Below are 20,099 nucleotides of genomic sequence, written 5' to 3' on the forward strand. Positions count from 1 at the left end.
CACAGGAAGAAGTACAAAGACCTCTGACTCCCCTTACCCTGAGCTGATATTATCAATGTGCCCATGATAGAAAATATCTGCAGCTCTCTTCCTTGTCTGGGACAACAATGCCACTTTTATCTTCCACAGAGCTTGAAGTGAGTGAATAGGCAAGGGGAGTGGGGAGGATGGATGCTTACAGCTGAAGGAATAAGGTGCAGAGCAGGGATGCCATAGTTCTTCTAGATGCATCTGTGAAAATGAAGTGGGATGAGGGGATGATTGATTTCAAGTTCTGGAAAGTTGGTTAGCAGCTCTCATTCTCTACCTTCCTTCCTGTTAGAAATACAAGTTTTATGAGCCCAATAAAGGGCTTGTAAGTATGAGTAACAAAATAGGGAGTCCAGGTTTGAGCCCTAACCTAGCCATGGCCAGTGACCCCTTGTGGTTAAGAACACCAGTTGAGAGGATTCTCCTGAGAAGATTGATGTTATATTTGGTGCATTCAAAAATTGTCTCGCTAGTAGCAACTGCCTTTCGGATGAATGCTTCAGAGAGGTTGCTGGGAGGGAAGAATCACATCCAAAGCACAGGTGGTATGGTTCAAGCACCCAAAGTTCTGGGGTATTTATAGCTAGGTTAGCTATAGCTGGTTTCCATGCTCCAACCCTAAATAATCAGTTTCTTTTTATTTTCATTTTTGTGATGCTGGGATTTGAACCCAGGGCCTTGTGCATGCAAGGTCACTATTCTTTCTTAATTTCTTTTGTGTGCTGACTATATGATCCATGCTCTGCAGTTTGTAGAATGCTTAGCAGCCCTGCCAACAGGGTATTACTGGTAGATAGAATCAATACGTGAATGAATGGAGATCGGAGTTCAGGAGTTGAAAACCAGTCAGACAGAAGGAGCCCTGTACCGATTCACAATGAATTTTCTAGTAAGAAAGCCCAGATCTGTTGTTTTTATTGTTATTGTTTTTGATACGGGGGATTGAACCCAGGGTGCTTAACCACTAAGCCCCATCCCCAGCCCTCTTTTTGTGTTTTGAGACAGGGTCTCACTAAGTTGCTTAGGGCTTTTCCAAGTTGCTGAGGTTGGTCTTGAACTTGTAATCTTCCTGCCTCAGGCTCCTGAGTCTGGAATTACAGGTTCAAGCCAGTGTGCCCAGCCCAGGTCTGTTTTTAAAAACAATATGCACAAGTACTTGGACCTATGTGGGGCTTATTGAAAACAGATGGGTCAGGGCCATGTGCTCCTCTGACAGGAGCTAGGCCCTGAAATCCTGGAAGAAGACATTGACAACTGAAGAAGAGAAAACCCCAAGGCAACCATCTTTTCCTTTTAAGAAAATTCGCCCTCCTTGCTCAAGAAACTATCCTTATCTTGGTCCTAGGCTGCTGCAGATACACAGATTTGTAAAACATCTTGGGCAGTTAGGATTCTCAAAGAGGGGAAAATGGAAGGTGGTGGTTATAATTACCCTATATTTTCTCTTCTTTGTCTTTTAATTATATTCACAAAATAAATATAAGACGTCCCTCTTTGGGTTGTTCTCTACAGAAAAGGGGATACATTTTGAATTAAAACTTTGTGTTACTGGCCTTGAACCCAGGACCTTGCACATACTAGTCAAGCATTCTATCACTGAGCCACAACCCCAGTGGGCTGCCCCCCCTTTTTAAAATTCTGATACAGGGTCTCAATAAGTTGCTGAGGCTGGTCTCCAACTTGTGATCCTCCTGCCTCAGCCTCCCCAGTAGCTGGAATTACAGACATTTGATACCATGTCTGTACAATACCATGGTTCTTAAGAAAATTGGATCATCCACATTTCTCCTTAGGCCATGTGTGCTTCTGAGGCAGGCATACTTTCTCAGTCAACAAAGGAGGGGAAGTGGGCAAGAAAAGGGGATGGGTGTGTTCCCTATGAATATGGGCAGTGTAGAGAATTTAGGTTGAAGACCTCTAACAAAACTGAATTTCATCATATTGGTGTACTTCCCTTTATGCGATATATGTATGCCTAGGTATCAACCAAAATTTCCTACACACAATCTATAGTCTTAAAAAGTTACTTAAAAGAATAATCTCTATACAACCAGTACATGTTGATTCAAAATAAGAAAACTTTTTGAATGAATCTGAATTTTGCTGCTATAGGCTATTAATGTACTTTCCAAATCCCAGGCAGAAATAATGGCAACTCCTTCAGAGGCCTGTTTTTAAGTTTAAGGGGAGAGTGTGGGGATATAGCTCAGATGGTAGAGTGCTTGCTTCACACGCTCAAGGCCCTGGGTTCAATCCCCAGCACCACCCCCCCCAAAAAAAAAAAGTTTAAAGGAGACAGTTCATATAAAAATGTCTAGATAGCCTCTGGCACATCTTAGTAACTTGGTAAATATTAGCTACCAACACTATCATTTAGTGGAAGATCTTGGTCAGATCATTAGAAAGCTGTTTTTACTTTTAAAAGTAATTTAAAAGCTTTAATCCAGGCATGTGGTTTTGTTTTTGTTTTGGCAGTGCTGGAGATGGAACCCAGGACTTTGCACATGCCATACCATTGAGCTACATCTCCAGTCCCAGAATTATTCTTCAGTAGAAGTGTTTGCTTCCCTTGGTGAGAATGTTTATCAGCAGAATTCTCCAGTGACATTTATCAGGAAAACTAGAGAAAGTAGGTAGGTAGGCTTCTCAGCCTAAGACTCATGGATATAGTATTTTGGGACAGGATGGGGGGATTTTTGAATAGCTTTGCCAGTGACCAACTATCATTTTGGGCATGTCACTTAACCTGTCTATACCCTAAGCTTTTCATCTGTATAACAACGGGATTGAACTAGAGATTCTAAAATGTTCCTCTCAGCTCCATGACTAATAAGCTGAGCACAAAGCCAATCAGAGACCCTTGGAGATAAGAGCAAATGATGCAGCATTAAACAGTGTCAGATCTTCCAAGTAAGGTTGTAAGATGGATCTTTCTGTGTCAGATTTCTGTCCCTCAAACAATTATGGATTAGTTGGTTTTTATTGCTTTGTAAAATGGTATAGAGTAGAGCTAAGACTGTGTTATAGAGTCAGACCTTGGTTTGAAAATCAATTCTGGTGCCTCCTAGTGGGTGCCATGGGTAATTATCTAAACTTTCTTAACATCAGTTTCTACCTCTGTAAGGTGATAATTATGTAACTTCATCTGCTTATGAGGATGAAAGACAATAATATATGTAAAGCACTTAGCCCTGGAAAAATGGAAGTGCTCAATCAACCATGTCTGCTATTGCTGCTCTTATTGGTATTAACATAATTTTTCTGACATGGGCATAGATATACTTCAGCATTTTTTCTTGGTTATAGCTTTCTTTTTCCCCCCAGTACTGGGGATCAAACCCAGAGCCTCAAACACATGCTAGGCAGAGTTCTCTACTCCAGAGCTACATCCCCAGCTCTATAGATTTCTCTCTTTGAAGGGAGGTTAAGAAAGGCATAAGTAAATCTTTCTGACCTGAAGTTGCTCTAAAGTCAGACAGGTCTGGATTCAATTCCTCGCTCTACTTTTTACAGTTTCCTCATCTGTAAAATGCAGTCAAGTGTAATGCCTACCTCCAAAGATAATCAATAAGATAATCAATGTGAAGTGCTTAGCACTTAGTGCTTTAGGTACCTCTGATGGGGTGGGGGGGGGTTAGGCCCTAAAAGTCCTGGAAGAAGACCACCCTCTGTCCCAGCCTCACACTTTCTCCTATTCTCTCCCCTCTGTCCTTCATTTAAGGAGTACTAATACAGGAACCAAGGGCTTTTCCCAGATATCCACACTTAGTATAGTGTGTATTCACACTTAGTGTAGTGTGACTGACATCGAGAAGGTACTCAATAAATGGTGGCTATGGTACTCATAATGAAAGTAATGATAGAAATAATAGTAAAAACTACTACCACCACCACCCTTGGGATACAGGGTTGAATTCATTTAGTTGGTAGGAGAGGCATCAGTTGCTGTCCCTGAAGAGACAGCAAAGAAATGTTGGGCTTATCAGACAGTGGCTAGCACTTGAAAACCAAGTTGTTTTCTTGGAGGTGTGACTTAAAATGATTCAGTAGAGCATAATTCTCAACAAAAAGATTCTATTTATTTTGCCATCCCCTTGACGTTCAAGAACCTTAAAGGAAAAAATGTGATTCTAAAGTAACCCTGTACTTCTGACAATCTATTTCAGTTAGTCACCCACGACATCTTGCCTGAAGCTTCAGTAGGAGCATCTGGGTATGAAAGATGTAAAGTCTCTGTTCTTCTTTGCCAAGTTGGTGTTCCTTCTCAAATGGACACCCCCTAACTTCTTGAGCCTCTTAGTGGGTGTAGGATTAATTTGCTGAGTATAATACAGACGTACAGGTATAATGGTGGTTCTCAAGGATGTGATGTTAGAGTAGGTGGACTTGTGCATGGTGGACTGATATTATCAAATAGAAGTTTAAAAAAACCTGAGTGTTCCTGCTGGTTCTGGTGATGAATCCGTTTGGTGAGGGAAGTATATTGAGATGTTTCTTTGGATTTCCCTCTGTTTTTCTCTTTTTTAATAGTCCTTTAAAAGCCTAATAAAAGAAAAGGTCAGTCACTGCAAGTAAAGCCAAGTGTCAGGTTTTCTTTCCTTCCCTGAACACTTAAGGGTAGGAGGGTGCAAGCCAGTTTCCAGGGGGGTGTTCACTGCAACCCATGAGGTGCCCCCCTCTGCCTCAGCCTCATGCTTTCTCCTACTCTCTCCCCTCTGCCCTTCATTTAAGAAGTACTAACACAGGAACCAAGGGTTTTTCCCCAGGAATTTTTTTGTAACATCTCCCAGGTATCCATTTTCTTTTTTACAGTAGGTTCTGAGGTTATAGAAATGAAAAGGGATTTCAATATTGGACAAAGATTTAGGGATAGTTGCTGATAATCTAGAAAGATATCCCTTCTCTTTTTTAGATTCTTTCTACTTTTAAAAATATTTATTTATTTTACTTATACACCTTTGTTTTTAATTATTTACTTTTACTTGGTCCTGAGGATTGAATCCAGGGCCTTGGAGGCGCTAGGTGAGTGCTCTACTGCTGAGCCACAACCCCAGCCCTAGATTCCTTCTACTTAATTCTCATCCTTTCCCCTTTATCCGTGTCTTTGGCTTATTGGCTCTAGCTAAGTCCAGGTCCCTGGACTTCTGGGTATCCTGAAGGGCTAGATTCCTTTCAGAACTGAGGTGACATTGTAAGATTGACAGTTGACAGTTTTGAAGACTAGTCCCAAGGAAAAATAAGGAGTGGCCATTAATAACAGTGAGCCTTTAAGCCCTTACAGCTTTTTGTTTTTCAAATGTCTTTATTGTATTGGGAGGGATTATATCTGCTTATAAAAAAGAAAATTTTGAATAAAACGCAAATCCAAAGACTTGTTAATGTCACCCAGTACCTTATCCCTAGAGAAAAATCACTGCTCATTTTTGGTGTTACCTACCTCTCTCTGTCTCTGTCTCTTTCTCTCTCCACACACACACACACACACACACACACACGTCATACTATGTATTCTAATCTATTCAATATTCTATTCAATATAAATAATGCTGTTTTCCCAAAATGTCAGGTTGTGGAAAACTTTCCATGTCACATTTTTAATAGCATTTAATTATGTGGAGGTATCCTAATTTATTTAGCAATTTCCCATTGTTGGACACGTAGTTTATTTCCAACCTTTAGCTGTTGTACACAATGCTGTCATTTAACATCCTTGAGCATACTTTCTTTTTGGTGGGGGGCACTTACGTAATTATCTTTGGATGTAGCTGAAGAAATGAGACTATTGGGATCAAAGGGCTTCTACATTTTTTTTTGTGGGAGGTACTGGGGATTGAACTTGGGGGTACTCGACCACTGAGCCACATCCCCAGGTCTATTTTGTATTTTATTTAGAGACGGGGTCTCACTGAGTTGTTTAATGCCTTGCTAGATTGCTGAAGCTGGCTTTGAACTCGAGATCCTCCTGCCTTAGCTTCCAGAACTCCTGGGGTTATAGGTGTGCACCATGGCACCAGGCTAGGCTTCCACATTTTAAAAATTCCTTGGTATATATATTGAAGGAAGATGGGAAATGGTCAAACTATCCTCCATAAAGATTTTACCAATTATATTTCCACCATTGAGAGTCAACCTTTAAGATATCCCTATGGCCATCCAAAGATCATATGTCAAACAATGCTAGGGTATCATACTGGGCTTTTAGGTGGTGATCCCCAAGCATTCTCCCTATACTTAGTCTAGTCATCAACCATGGTGTGAGAAAAGGATTTCAGCCTCAAAATAGGAGTAATATTGTTGAAATTGTGAGGGAAAGGGAAGCCCTTTTCTTTAGTCACTGGTTCAATATTACCTTCAAAAAGATCATCATCAACATATGGAGCTGGAGTCTGTAAGTTATTGCTTCGGTTGTAGTGAGGCTCAGTAATGTTCTGTGCTCCATTTCCCCCAGAACATTCACCTTCCTCCATGGGTTCATCTAAAGCAAATGTCACTGATATATTCTTTTTAGGCCTTAATCTTAGGCCATCTTTCTGTACAGCAAGAACATGGGGGGGAAAGTCAGTTGGTGCTCAAAGAATTCAAGAATTGTCCCTGGGTAGTAACAAAGAGCCATTTACCTGTAGAATTGGTTTTAGAGGCCTAGCTTCCATGGAGCGTTGTCCAAAATGCTGTCTTTTCTCAAAATGCTGTCTTTTCTCGAAATTCTGTCTTTTTTCTTTGGACATTACTATTCTGGTAGAGAAGCTGAGGAAATTTGAAAGAACAAAGCAGTAGTAGAAACAGACACACAAACATCTAATGTAGCTACTACCCCATTTCTCCCATATGCCTTTGGGCAATGAAAGTGACAACAGAGCAAGAGGACATTTAGGCCTTTTATTCCTGAAAATCTTGATCATCACCTTTTTCTTTTTGTTTTCTCTTTTTAATATCTCTATGCTGTCTTTACTCCTCATTAGGAGGATCAGATAACTGAAAGCAGAAATGTGGAATAGCTCCATGACATACATTCATTGAATAATACCACTAGACTCCTTAACTGATGCTAATGTTCCTTTTCTCCTCCACATGGCAAGCCAGAGAACAGAACAAGCCCTGTTTTGGAAAAGCTGTAATGCGGATATATGGACTTTACCTTTATGCAACTTTTCCCTCTGGCGTGACCACTCAAGTTGTGCCAGGGGTGGTGTGTACCCGACTTTTTGGAGTGTTGGTGGGCACTGCCCTAGCCCCACTTGGCCCATGTGATCTTGAGAGACTTGCTTAGTACTTCCCATAACCTATCTCTCAGAACTCCCTGCTCATGTTGAAGATTGACTCCTGCTTCTATCAGTAAATCTAGTGGAATAAATCTAATGGAGGCAGTTCATTACCTATCTGATGAGCATCTTTCTCCAGAGCCTCTGGTACTCTTGGAGGTTGGAAAGCTCAAAGTGGGTGGTTGTTGGCTAATATACAGCTCTTCATATTTATCTCCAATGGCAGCTAGTAGCCAGCGCAGCCCTTCAATTATGGGATGATGGTTCCTCCTTTGGAGGTTTTTGATGGCTGAACATGGCTCCTGTGACAAAAAAAGAAGAGAAGGTCTGAGACTTGGAGCCTGGGACCCCTGGGGCCTTAAAACCAATCACTCATCTAAATAGCAGAGGTACATATAAGCTGTGCTGTGTCTGGAGAGACTCTAGACTCCCTATGAGACACCCAGCATTCACATTTGAAAAAGTAAATGGAAGACACAAAAGCTGAAGTCCTTTAACAAAGTGGTTGGGGTATCTTGGATGTGTGACTTGGAGCGAGTCACTTCCGATCTTTGTTTAAGCCTTAGCATTTTTTTGATTTGTTTTTTGGTACTAGGGATTGAACCCAGGGTACTTAACCACTGAGCCACATGCCCAGCCTTTTTTCTATATTTTTATTTAGTGACAGGGTCTCACTGAGTTGCTTAGGGCCTCACTAAGTTGCCAAGGTTGACTGTGAATTCTTGATCTTCCTGTCTCAACCTCTTGAGCCGCTGGGAACACAAGTGTGTGCCACCACGCCTGGCAGCCTTAGTTTTCTTATCTATAAAATGGGGATATTAAACTTTCAACTGTTTTGAAGGTAAAATGCAATATTTGTTACCACTATCAAATTAGAAATCATCACTATAGATGTTGCCTGTCAGGGAGTGGCTTTGCCCCAAATCCAACATATGAGGCTGATTATGAAATGGCCTAGACTTTATCAGACAGATTATAGAGGAAGAGGGAAGGAAGAGGTTAACACTTACCACTCTGCACTTGGACTTATTCTCATTCACTAGCCTTTCCAGAAGTAGGTATTCGATAATATCACAAGGCAAGAGGGCATCCTTTTTGTCTTGTTTGTTAGCCAGGCTAGAATAGAACATATAGAGGGAGGAAAGAAGAGAGAAAGAGTGAAACCAAAATAGAGGCAAACAGTAAGAGGAGAACTAATCTTGTATAACTATTACATATCCAGGAATTGGGTTTAAAGACATCTAATGAGACAGAAAATTTTCTAGCCAGCTCTCAGTGGAGGAAATAATGCTACAAATAATTTGAATCCAAAGTAATCCACAGGGCTCATTTCTCATTTCTCCTACTTCATGCCATCAAACTTTTAACTACAGTTGCTAACTGGGATATGAATGGACTTAGCATTTTTACATCTTCATTCAAACTCTATTCATGTTCTATTTGGGCTTGCTAATGAGGAATGAAAAAGGAGTTGTTAGGGGTGAAGATTGACTGGTCACCTAAATTATCACCCTGAAATAAGTGCGAGTTATATAACTCTTGAGCAAGTTGATAGGGGAGCTAGTCATTAGTGGTTGTTTTCTTGTACCATGAGGTTTCAGGATCAGACAATGAAACCAGAAAATATGAGAAGCAAAGTTGGAAAGAGTTGAGGAAGAGTCCAGGTTTGGGGGTGGGTGATCCAGATATCACTTCTATTTTTCTTTGATAAATATCTTCAGAATTACCTTTACACAAACCAGTAATGTATTCCATGTGGCAGTGTGTAGTAGAATGTGGCTCTTGAAAACAGAGGACTGGGCCACTCCACCTCACTGAGTCTAAGTGAAGATGAGATCTAGCAAGGTGTGACAAAGGGACTGCCCAGCCTTTTATCTCTAGACTTCTCTTAAGGTAAAAACTGGGAAAGAGAAATAGGGCATAAAAGCAGAATCTTACAGTAAGATGGGTTTCCCTGCCACTCTTTTGTCAGACATTAGACGTGTTAAGATGTTCTTTGCTTCCTGCATACGTTCTACATCACTGGAATCCACGACAAAAACAAGCCCTTGTGCTTGAGCATAGTAGTTTGGCCATTTTTCTTGGCCCTTCAGATCTCCATTTAGGTCATAGATGGCCACTTCATACTCATCTAGCAGGAGTGTAGTCAGTTCTGATTTCACATCATTGTTTATCCTGCTGGGAAGTACTGGATACAGGGGCAGAGGGGAGAAGCAACCACAAATCAGGGAAATATTAGGTCAGACAATTTGTTGAATTTTGACTAGATCCTACTCTGAAAAATGTTACTGAAAAATCCTGTCACCCTGCTCATTCTGGTGGATGCATCTTTTCAAACCATCACTTTGCCTGTGCCACCCCTTCCTGGCTTAGTAACCTGCAGTGAATAACCCTTTGCTCCCAGGATAGAATGCAGATAGCCTGCCAGGCCTGTCTCCTGCACTCTAATATGGTTGGTGGTCACAATGTCTCTGGCTCCCATCCAGTCTGTTCCTCTCTCTGCTCCTTTGCTCACACTTTCCCCACTTGACACACATGCCATGCTCTCTCTTTCCTTGGCCTTCACAGGATGCCATTCCCTCAGCTTAGAATACTCTTCTACTACTATATGTTTGGATAATGCCTATGTTTAAAAAAAATCAATTAGATCTTGTTTGTTGCAGAAAAATTTGCTTTACACCACCATCCCCAGTATGGATAATGTGCCTTTCATCACATATATCACAGTATTATTAATTTGATGGTTTACTTATCAACTAAACTACAACAGGAAAGGTAGCCCTTTTAATTTTGTTCGCTATTAGATTCATGATGCTCAGCACGACGGCTGGCACACAGGTACTCACTAAATATTTGTTGAAAGAATTTGATGAATGAATGAACCAACAGGAGGTCCTTCTCTCTGCCCCCCTTTCTTTAGGCCCAACTTAAGAGCCTTCTCTGGTCTGCTCACCTCTCAACTCTCTCAACACATTGTCTGGACTGGTCCTTCATCTATTTCTGTGCTTGCCTATTACCTGTTAAACCGTGGGTTACACCGTATGTATTCGCTTAAGTGTTTATAGTGGCTGTTTCTATGGATGAAGGTATGAAGTCTTGTCACACATTATCTCTTCCAAGAAACCATGACAGACTTGGGCACATTTCCCTCTTTAAAAGCCACGTCCAGTACATAAAATCTCATACAGAACTCCATACTTCATTCAGCATCCATAGAAATTCAGTTTAAAACAACAGCCCTAGCCAGGTGTGGTGGCTCACGCCTGCAATCCCAGCTGCTTGGGAGGCTGAGATAGAAGATCTTGAGTTCAAAGCCAGGCACAGAAATTTAGCGAGGCCCTAAGCAACTCAGTGAAATCCTGTCTCTAAATAAAATACAAAATAGGCATGGGGATGTGGCTCAGTGGTCAACTGCCCCTGAGTTCAGTACCCGGTACCAAAACAAAAAACAACCCAAACAGCCTTTATATGAATTTCAGTCTGCTGAACTGTTAGTTCTGGCCTAGCTCTCTGCTCATGTTAGTAGGAAAATGCTTTTATTGATTCTTGACACCCACACCTGGGAGTACTAAGACCAGAATCAATAACTTCTTATAGCCTCAGATCTGTCTGTGACATTCTCCACAGGATTGCCAAAATGAGTCATTAAGCTGAGTAGTTAGTAATATGCTTTTAGATCTTTAGAAATGTATGATTCCACACTTTTATGAGTATATATGTTTATATGTATATTATCATTACATTTTAATCTGATTTTATAAAACCTATTTTATAAGTCAGTGATCTTTTTCATTATAGCTCTCAGATAACAATTTTCAGTCACAACTTTGATATGACATTTGGTATGTGTGTATTAGACTACTTAATAAGTGAATAGGTTAAAAACTCGGAAGGTAATTTTAAAATCTTGATTCCTGTACCTTGATGAGCTTTATGCTATTTTTCCCATGTCAGAATTAAAAAAAAAGTTTTTCCTATTTTTTTCCTTCTACTTGAAATCTTGCTAATTCCTTCAGTAACAATCTATTGTTGATGAACCCTAAGATGCCATAAGTTCCCTTACAACTTGCATTTCTCTTATTTCCTCTATTAATTCATAAACACCCCAAGGAAAAGTACTGGCTCTCATTCCTGACAGTGTTTCATAAAGCATGGTTGGGGGATTGTCTACTTCAGAGTTGCATGGGCATGATTGTTAGCTCCTAACCTGGGCCAAATGATTCAGAATCTCTAGGTTTGGGATCCAATCATTTGTATACGTAATAAACTCCTTATAATTAACAAAATCCCCAGGTGATTCTTCTGCACATAAGAGCAGAAAAACCACTGCTCTAGAGAGCCATGAAACTCATGCCTGATGTATCTCAGTATCATCTGGAGAAAGTTATTAAGTTACGGATTTCATAACCTGCCCCAGACCAAAGTATCTGGGCCTGCAGGTGCTTAGTCAGAGGTTTGAAGGCTTCCTAGGTGATTCTGGTCATAGGCTCTTAGTATTCGTTGTTCATGATTACCTCTGCTATATATAGTTTAGGGGCTTTACTACTAAACTATATCCCCAACACTTTTGTTTTTTAATTTTGAGACAGGGTCTCACTTGGTTGCAAGGCTGGTCTCAAACTTGCAAACCTCCTGCCTTAGCCTCCCAAGTCACTGGGATTATACACATGCACAACCACATCAGGCTACCTGTGGAAACTTGTGAAGCTAGGCCTCATTCTCTGATAGTTTGATTTCATAGATCTGGGGTGGTGCTTAAACATCATGGGTTTTTTTGTGTTTTTTTTTTAAATAATCATTTGTATGATTCTATGTAATTAAATTCTAATTCTAGGTAATTAAAACATATAGCCAGTTTTGAGAGGCACTGGTCCATATGTTGTTATTTAGGGCACCTTTTTGTGCTCATGCTCAAGTTTCTTACCCCATACGACCATGTCAGAAAAAAATAGTTACAGTGAATGGCGTCATCAATAATCATATCTTGCCAGGGTCGGTGGCACACACTTGTCATCCCAGTGTCTCTGGAGGCTGAAGCCAGAGGATTATGAGTTCAAAGCCAGCCTCAGCAACTTAGCGAGGACTTGTCTCTAAATAAAAATATATAAAAGAACTGGGGATGTGGCTCAGTGGTTAAGCGCCCGTGGGTTCAATCCCCGGTACCCACCCCCCAAAAAAGTGTACCACAATATTTTATAGCTGATGTCTCTAAATGTTCACACAAATTACTACTTGTAGACTGGAATTTCCTTCTAGGCAATTGTCTGTTCTTGGCAATCATCCTAAAAACATTTGCAGGAGTAGGGGAGGTGACCTACTCAATTTGGGGTACAGAATAACCTACTGCATTGACTCTGGTGGTCCTGTGTGAACAGAGTAACATGAGATATGCCTCAGAATGTGATATCAGTGCTCATTAAAAACTCTTCTGAGAATGAAGTCACCACTATAAACCAATACATTTGTGAATTAGTCCCAAGTCATTCACTGAGCACAAGGCAAGTTATGCAGTAACAATAAATAGACTTCAGGCATTTTTCTCTAGGAATTATAGTGGAAAACAGACACTATTCTCATAGACTAATTACATAGGGCTAATTTCAGATGAGTACTTCCCAAAAGCTGGCTGACCATCAGTAACACCTGGAGAGTTCTTAAAGTAGATTCCCAGGTCCCACCCAAACTGAATGGGAATCTAGACATGAAGCTGAGTTGGAGCTCTAGAAAATTAACCCCAGTTTTATCAGTAATATGGTGGTCTATCCTGGCTTCTTGACTTTCCTGCTGCCGCTGATTTTCTTATAATGTTTGCCTATCAGAATTAAGAAGCAAGGAATCAAGTTTGTTGCCTTTACTGAGCAGGGAGGCAGGGAACCATTGGCTAAAATGTGGTGCTTGGAGCTGCTGTTGGTGCAGGGGAAGAAGATATAAGATGGGGGACTGGGGCTGTGGCTTAGTGAAAGCACACTTGCCCAGCATGTGTGAGGCACTGGGTTCGATTTTCAGTACCACATTAAAGTAAAGGTCTATCAACAAATAAAAAAAAACATTAAAAAAGATAAGATGATAAATGTAGTCTTGGGAATGGTGTAATGGGGGAATACATTAATTCCACAAATATGTATTGAGTACCCTCCTGAAGATACTTCACTTTAGTGAAGGCACTAAAGATAGAGAAGACGAGATCCATTACGTCTCCTCAAAGGGATCACAGTCTAGGGTATGGACTTGGAGTTGAACAGGGATGTGTTACAAATGCATGCTACAGGGATGCTTAGGATAAAGTGGGAGTGAGGAACTGGGGATTAGAGAAGGCTTTCCTGTGTTCAAGCTTCCACTGTGACTTGAGGTGTTTGATTAAGCAGATAGATAACGGAGGGAATGAAATTCTAAGAGGTGGGCAGCAGGTACAGAAAATGCAGTCCTGTGACTTAGAGTGCTGTGGTGACAGAGGATGGCAAAGCATCTGTATTGATTTTATCAGAGGACATACATGGGGAGAATGGGAAATGAAGCTGAAGGAGGAGTTGGGGACCAAACCATGAAAGGCTTTGTGTACTGCTAAGGAATGTAAGTTTTGTTTTGAAGACAACGGGGAGGCATTGAGCAGTTTTGTGCAGGAAAGCATGATCAGAGTTTTGTATAATTCCTCATGTTAACTGGGGGTGGGGAGGCTGGAGATAGGAAGATCAGCCAGAAAGTTGCTGCTATATATAGTTTAGGGGCTTCAAATTGGCCAGTGGCAGAAGAGTCAGCTTAGGGCTGCCAGTTTAGATAAAACTCAGCCATGTCATCATACCCCTTCATTTATTCAGTGAACATTGAGGATGTCCTAAGCCAGACACAGTACTGGCCTCTTTGAGTGATTGACTAGCAGTTAGCTGGGTCTTCACAACTAGTATAGTAGCTTCCTGAAATTCTGTGTAAGTGCTTCTTGAAATGTCAAGGTATTAAACTAGAGATATGGTATTAAACTTGCACATCTCCAAATTGACAGTTCTGAAGCTCCAACTTTCTATATTAGCTGTCACCAAGGGTTTCATGTTATTAAACTTCTTTATCATCCACACTTGTCTCTTATCTAGACCAAATTCCACTTTAATTGAGTTCTGGAACTAGACACCATTTCAAACATGCTCTCCTTCATAATTGACTGCAATGCTTTACATAGTTTCAGTTAATTTATATTGACAATATGAGAAGACTTTCAATTAGGACATCTTACAAAGGGAATGCATGACAGATATTACATAAACAGGCTGAAATACGGAGATTCCTTGGAAAACTGGGTATGGAACCACCATTTGACCCAGTTATCCCTCTCCTCGGACTATACACAAAGGACTTAAAAACAGCATACTACAGGGACACAGCCACATCAATGTTTATAGCAGCACAATTCACAATTGCTAAACTGTGGAGCCAACCTAGATGTCCTTCAGTGGATGAATAGATAAAAAATGTGGTATATATACACAATGGAATTTTACTCAGCATTAAAAAAGAACAAAATCATGGCATTTGCAGGTAAATGGATGGCGTTGGAGAAGATAATGCTAAGTGAAGTCAGTCAATCCCCAAAAAAATAAATGCCGAATGTTTTCTCTGATATAAGGAGGTTGACTCATAGTGGGATTGGGAGGGAGAGTATGGGAGGAATAGGTGAATTCTAGATAGGGAAGAGGGGGTGGGAGTGAAAGGGAGGGGGCAGGGGATTAGTAAGGATGGTGGAATGTGATGGACATTATTATACAAAGTACATGTATGAAGACTTTAATTGGGTGTCAACATACGGTATATACAAACAGATACAAAATTGTGGTATATATATGTATTAAGAAATGCAAAAAAAAGAATAGTGTTATCTTGATTAGGTAGAGGGAAGTGAAAGAAGGGGAAGGAAGGGTATGTGGGGATAAGAAAGATAGTAGAATGAAACAGACATTATTACTTTATGTATGTATGACTGTATGACTGATGTGATTCTATAATATGTATACTCAGAAAAATGAGAACTTATATCCCATCTATGTATGATATATCAAAGTATATAAGTGCATTCTACTGTCATGTATAACTAATTAAAACAAAAAATTTAAAAACAGGCTGGTAACACTGAAGGGTGTTGTGTGTGTGTGTGTTTTGGGAGGTGTTTATCCTTCAAAAGAGGGAAATTAAGGACTAGGAAATAAGACTAGGATGGAATGACTATTTCACTGGACTCTGGAAGACCTACACCAGTATCTAATGCTCTTAGTTTCTCACATCTTTGAAAGGCCTCCACAAGAACGGTTTTGCCTGAGTTTTCCAAGCCAATGATAATGACAGTTGCATTCCTGGAAATAGAAAAGAGAAATTAGCCAAACCCATAAAACACTGTTAATTGTTCAGCGAAAGATACTAGAATTCTAGTCTTCCTTAGTGTTTGAGGATATGTAGTAGTCCCAATGCATGTAACATAAAAAGCCCAGCTAAAGTGGTAGAAGGTGCTATGTGAGCCCCTCCCCAAAGCCTCCAAGGATGCTCTTCTTTCTTAATTAACTTACCTTGTAGAACAGCCTTCCTCCCTCAGCCCTGTTCCCCATCATGTAGCTACTACTCAGTCATTTCCCAAATATATTACAATGATTTGTCCCTTGAGGGATTGTGGGCAAATACATGGGAGGAGGTGGTAGAATGGGTTTAGAAAAATAATTGTAACATTACCTTCGTTTCTCTTCAGTTGGTTTTAGCCGGGACCAGCAAGAGGTCAGTAGCCGGAACATGATTCAACTTGGTTCTTGAATATTAAGAGAAGAAAGTATATGAGAACTCAGGCCCATTATTAACACTTGAACCTAAATCAACTTACAACTATACAGGTGCTGGTAAATAGAAATCCTGGGACTGTTATAATTTCATTACTTTATTCTGTCCAACTTTGTCTATAAATGTCATAGAGAAACAGGTTATCCTTAACTCCAGTGACAGCTCTTGTGCTGATATATATTTTCCAACAAAATGAAGTGGCTTTTTTGGGGTGGGGGACAGCACCTGGGATTAAACTCGGGCATTTGACCACTGAGCCACCTTCCCAGCCCTATTTTGTATTTTATTTAAGAGACAGGGTCTCACTGAGTTGCTTAGGGCCTCCCTTTATTTATTCATTTATTTAGTTAGTTAGTTAGTTGTAGTTGGAGACAATTCCTTTGTTTATTTATTTTTATGTGTGCTGAGGATCAAACCCAGCACCTCACCCATGCCAGGCATGCACTGTACCACTGAGCCACAACCCTGGCAGTGCCTCACTTTTGCTGAGGCTGGCTTTGAACTAGCGATCCTCCTCCCTCAGCCTCCTGAGCTTCTGGGATTACAGGCATGTGCCACCACGCCCAGCTAGTGGCTTGTTATTAAATCAACCCACATAGACACAGGTGGTGTGGTCTATCCCTTCAACTAGTTTGTCCCTATTTGTTAGTAATATTTATTCTACCTTGGGAAGGGAGTAGGACTATATCTTGGAGAGAAATCAGGTTAGATTTAAAGAAGGACCTGTTGGGAAATCTGTTCTCAGTAACAACTCTCCATTTTTATTTTATTTTTTTTTTATTTTGAGATAGAGTCTCACTAAGTTGCTGAGGCTGGCCTTGTATTTGTGACCCTCCTGTCTCAGCCTCCTGAGTCATATTTTTATTTAATTTTGAGACAGGGTCTCAATAAGTTGCCCAGGCTGGCTTCGAATTTGGAATCCTTCTGCTTCCGTACTCCCTCACCTCCCAATAACTGGGTTTACAGGTATGTACCACTGCATCTGGCTCCTTGTAGTTTTGGTTTACATTTCCCTAGTAGTTAATTATATTGGAGTTCAGAATTGGAGGAAGGCCTGGTTGGCTTAGGAAAATACTTCAGTTGATACTTAGATGGGCTTTTGCTATCTGATGAGCGTTTATGTGCCAGCTTATTAATGGATAACTTAGCAGTGTTTTGCAGAGTCATCCAGTCATCCACTCTTTTGGAGAATTGCCATTCCTAAATAGTCACATTTCATAGCATTTCTTAGAGCACAGCTCTCTCTGTAGGAAATCATTCAGCTTCCATAAACACTCCTGGAGTATGGCTCTGGCTTATGCCATACAAAAGGGAAACCTTATATACGGCTAGTGATCAAAACCGGCCTTATTCCAGTTTTGCTGATGAAGCTGATAAGACCTGAAGCTTGAAACACCAGAGTCTAATTGTCTGGGTTCCATGATAGCTATCTCCCCTTGAGACAAGCAAGGCCCAGTAACAGCTTCATGTCTATTCTGATCATTGGCAGAGCATCCGAGCTTGAACCCTGGCTCTGTGTATTTGTCAGTGCCACTAAGAAGAATCAAATAGGCATCACAGAAGTTCTTCCTTTAGAACAGAGAGTCAGTAGTATAACCAAGTGGGAAAACAATTGAACTAGTGATAACTGATCCTATCTTTTATTTCTAGTGCCTCTCCTGTGTATCACCTACATTGAAACTACTGTTTTCAGATTTCTCATCTGTAAAAGGAGATTGACATTATAGTTTACTTACCTTGAGGTGGTTAATTACTTCTGTAATGAGTAGTTGCTCCTTTTTGGATGAGAAACATAAGGTATGAGGAGTAATGAAAAGGTTCATTGAGCTTTCTAGCCTTTTTGACAGAGTAACAGCCCACTTGTCCACTTCTAAAGGGTAGGCAATGTCCTAATAATGGCTGTCGAGGTTCTGGTATATCTATGGCAACCACTACCTGATTCTTAGCAACCATGCTCATATCTTCTTAACTTGTGTGACTATAGATAATTAATAATAACTTTATTCATTTTACAAATACTTATGTGGAAGTTGCTGTGTGACATCATTCATTTCAGTACTTTATGCGTATTATGTCATTTAATCCTTGTGACCACAAAAAAAGTTGGGACTGACATTCTTTTTTGGTGGGGGGCAGGACTGGGGATTTAGACCAGGGCCTCACACATGCTAGACAGGCATGCTACTAATAAGTCACATCCCCAGCCTTTTTTTAAAACGTTTTTTATTTTGAGACAGGGTCACTCTAAATTGCCCGGGCTGGCCTTGAATGATCCTCTTGCTTTAGACTCCCAAGCAGCAGGGGTTATAGGTGTGCTGGAGTTACAGGTGTGTACCACTACACCTGGTCTGTCATTCTTACATTTAAGAGAAAAGGTTAAGTAGTTTGCCAACAGCTAGAAAATTGTGAAGCCAAAATCAAAACCTAGGCAGTCTGGCTTCAAAGACTGTGTACTAGGTAAAAGGTCTGACAGGCTGTGTGAGTGAGAAGCCCTGAGGTACCAGAGAAACTGCCTATGATTTGGTCCTCTCTATCTCTTCGGTCTAAACTATATCATTATGTATTCTTTTTTAGTGAACTTAAAAAACTTTATTTTTTAGAATGCTTACAGAAAAATTAAAAATATAGTACAAAGGATTCTCATATGCTATTTAGACTTTTGAAGGAAAAGTTAACATTGAGGAAGATGAATGAGGAGTCGTGACTGAGACCAGTCCAAAACTGATTTGACCTCACATAAGGTAAAATGTTAGTAATAACTAGGATCATTTACTTCTTACCAACTGACTAGTATTATATTGGATAGCATGAGTATCAGTGAATAGCAGGCTTAGGATAAAATTCTACCTAACCAGATGGATATTTATTGTAGTATTTAATATCATTGATTATCTTTTTTTTAGCTTTTTTTAGTTGTAGTTGGTACAATATCTTTATTTATTTTTATGTGGTGCTGAGGATCGAACCCAGTGCCTCACAGGTGCAAGGCAAATGCTCTTCCACTGAGCTGTAGCCCCAGCCCCTCATTGATTATCTTTATAATTAGTGGAGATAAAATTAGTAAGAATAACCATAATTGTTTACTGTTAAATGTCATCAGGAATAAATTCTACCTTTGAAGCAGTGAAATATTAGAGGAGGATAAATATGTGTCAGCAGTTCTCTAAATAGGTCCAGTTTTGTCCTAGGGCATTGGTTGTGGGATCTTCTACTGATTTGACCCAGGTATGTCACTTCGCTTTCAAACCAGCCTGAGTTGCCCATTAGAGTTCTTTCATGACCCTTTGAAAATAAAGCTATTTTTCTTTTGAACTTTTTTTTCAGATTCCTTTATTACTACCTCATAATTACCACCAACCTAGTGGCACTGCCTCTCACAGTACCTATATGTCTCTGATGTACTGGCCATTTAGTTTTTTGTTGACCAATTCTGCTAGGAATTTTTGACAGTTAATTTCTTTCTTTCTTTTTTTTATATATTGGGGATTAAACTCAGGGATGCTAAACCACTGGGCTACAACCCCAGCCCTTTTTTTAAAAAATATTTTTTAGTTATACATGGACACGATATCTTTATTTTGTTTATTTATTTTTATGTGGTGCTGAGTATTGAATCCAGTGCCTCACATGTGCAAGGTAAGCACTCTACCATTGAGCCACAACCCCAGCTCTTTTTAAAAATTGTATTTAGAGGGGTTTGGGTTATAGCTCAGTGGCAAAGTACTTGCCTTACACGTGTGAGGCACTGGGTTTGATCCTTAGCACCACATCAAAACAAACAAAATAAAGATATTGTGTCCATCTATAACTAAAAACAATTTTTAAATTCTTATAGACTGGGTCTCCTTAACGTGCTTAGGGCCTTGTTAAGTTGCTGAGCTGGCCTCAAACTTGTAGTCTTCCTGCCTCAGCCTCCTGAACTGCTGGGATTACAGGTGTGTGCTACCACGACTGACTGACAGTTTATTTTCTATTTCATTATTATGAAACAATTATTTCTTC

General features: G+C 40.2%; 1 protein-coding gene across 1 annotated transcript; it reads right to left on the minus strand.

The window, feature by feature from the left end:
* Positions 1-3,949: 3,949 nt before the first annotated feature.
* Arl13a (ADP ribosylation factor like GTPase 13A) lies at positions 3,950-16,054 on the minus strand. Its single transcript, XM_015502296.2, has 8 exons — positions 15,996-16,054; positions 15,555-15,625; positions 9,228-9,477; positions 8,300-8,405; positions 7,404-7,591; positions 6,648-6,774; positions 6,380-6,560; positions 3,950-3,981 (listed from the first exon to the last, which is right to left on the minus strand). Exons 1-8 carry the CDS (start codon positions 16,052-16,054, stop codon positions 3,950-3,952), a joined length of 1,014 nt encoding a protein of 337 aa, XP_015357782.2.
* Between the last annotated feature and the right edge of the window lie 4,045 nt (positions 16,055-20,099).

The sequence above is a fragment of the Marmota marmota genome, unplaced genomic scaffold, assembly GCF_001458135.2.
Source record: "Marmota marmota marmota unplaced genomic scaffold, marMar, whole genome shotgun sequence".
NCBI classification, from domain to species: Eukaryota; Metazoa; Chordata; class Mammalia; order Rodentia; family Sciuridae; genus Marmota; species Marmota marmota.

Excerpts from the sequence above, each read along its gene's own strand:
- Arl13a (XM_015502296.2), bottom strand. The coding sequence starts at position 16,054 with ATGTTCCGGCTACTGACCTCTTGCTGGTCCCGGCTAAAACCAACTGAA. Across the intron at positions 8,406-9,227 it reads GCAGGGAAACCCATCTTACT|CCTGGCTAACAAACAAGACA; the intron begins GTAAGATTCTGC and ends GTTCTATTCTAG. Across the intron at positions 7,592-8,299 it reads ATAAGTCCAAGTGCAGAGTG|GAGCCATGTTCAGCCATCAA; the intron begins GTAAGTGTTAAC and ends TTTTTGTCACAG.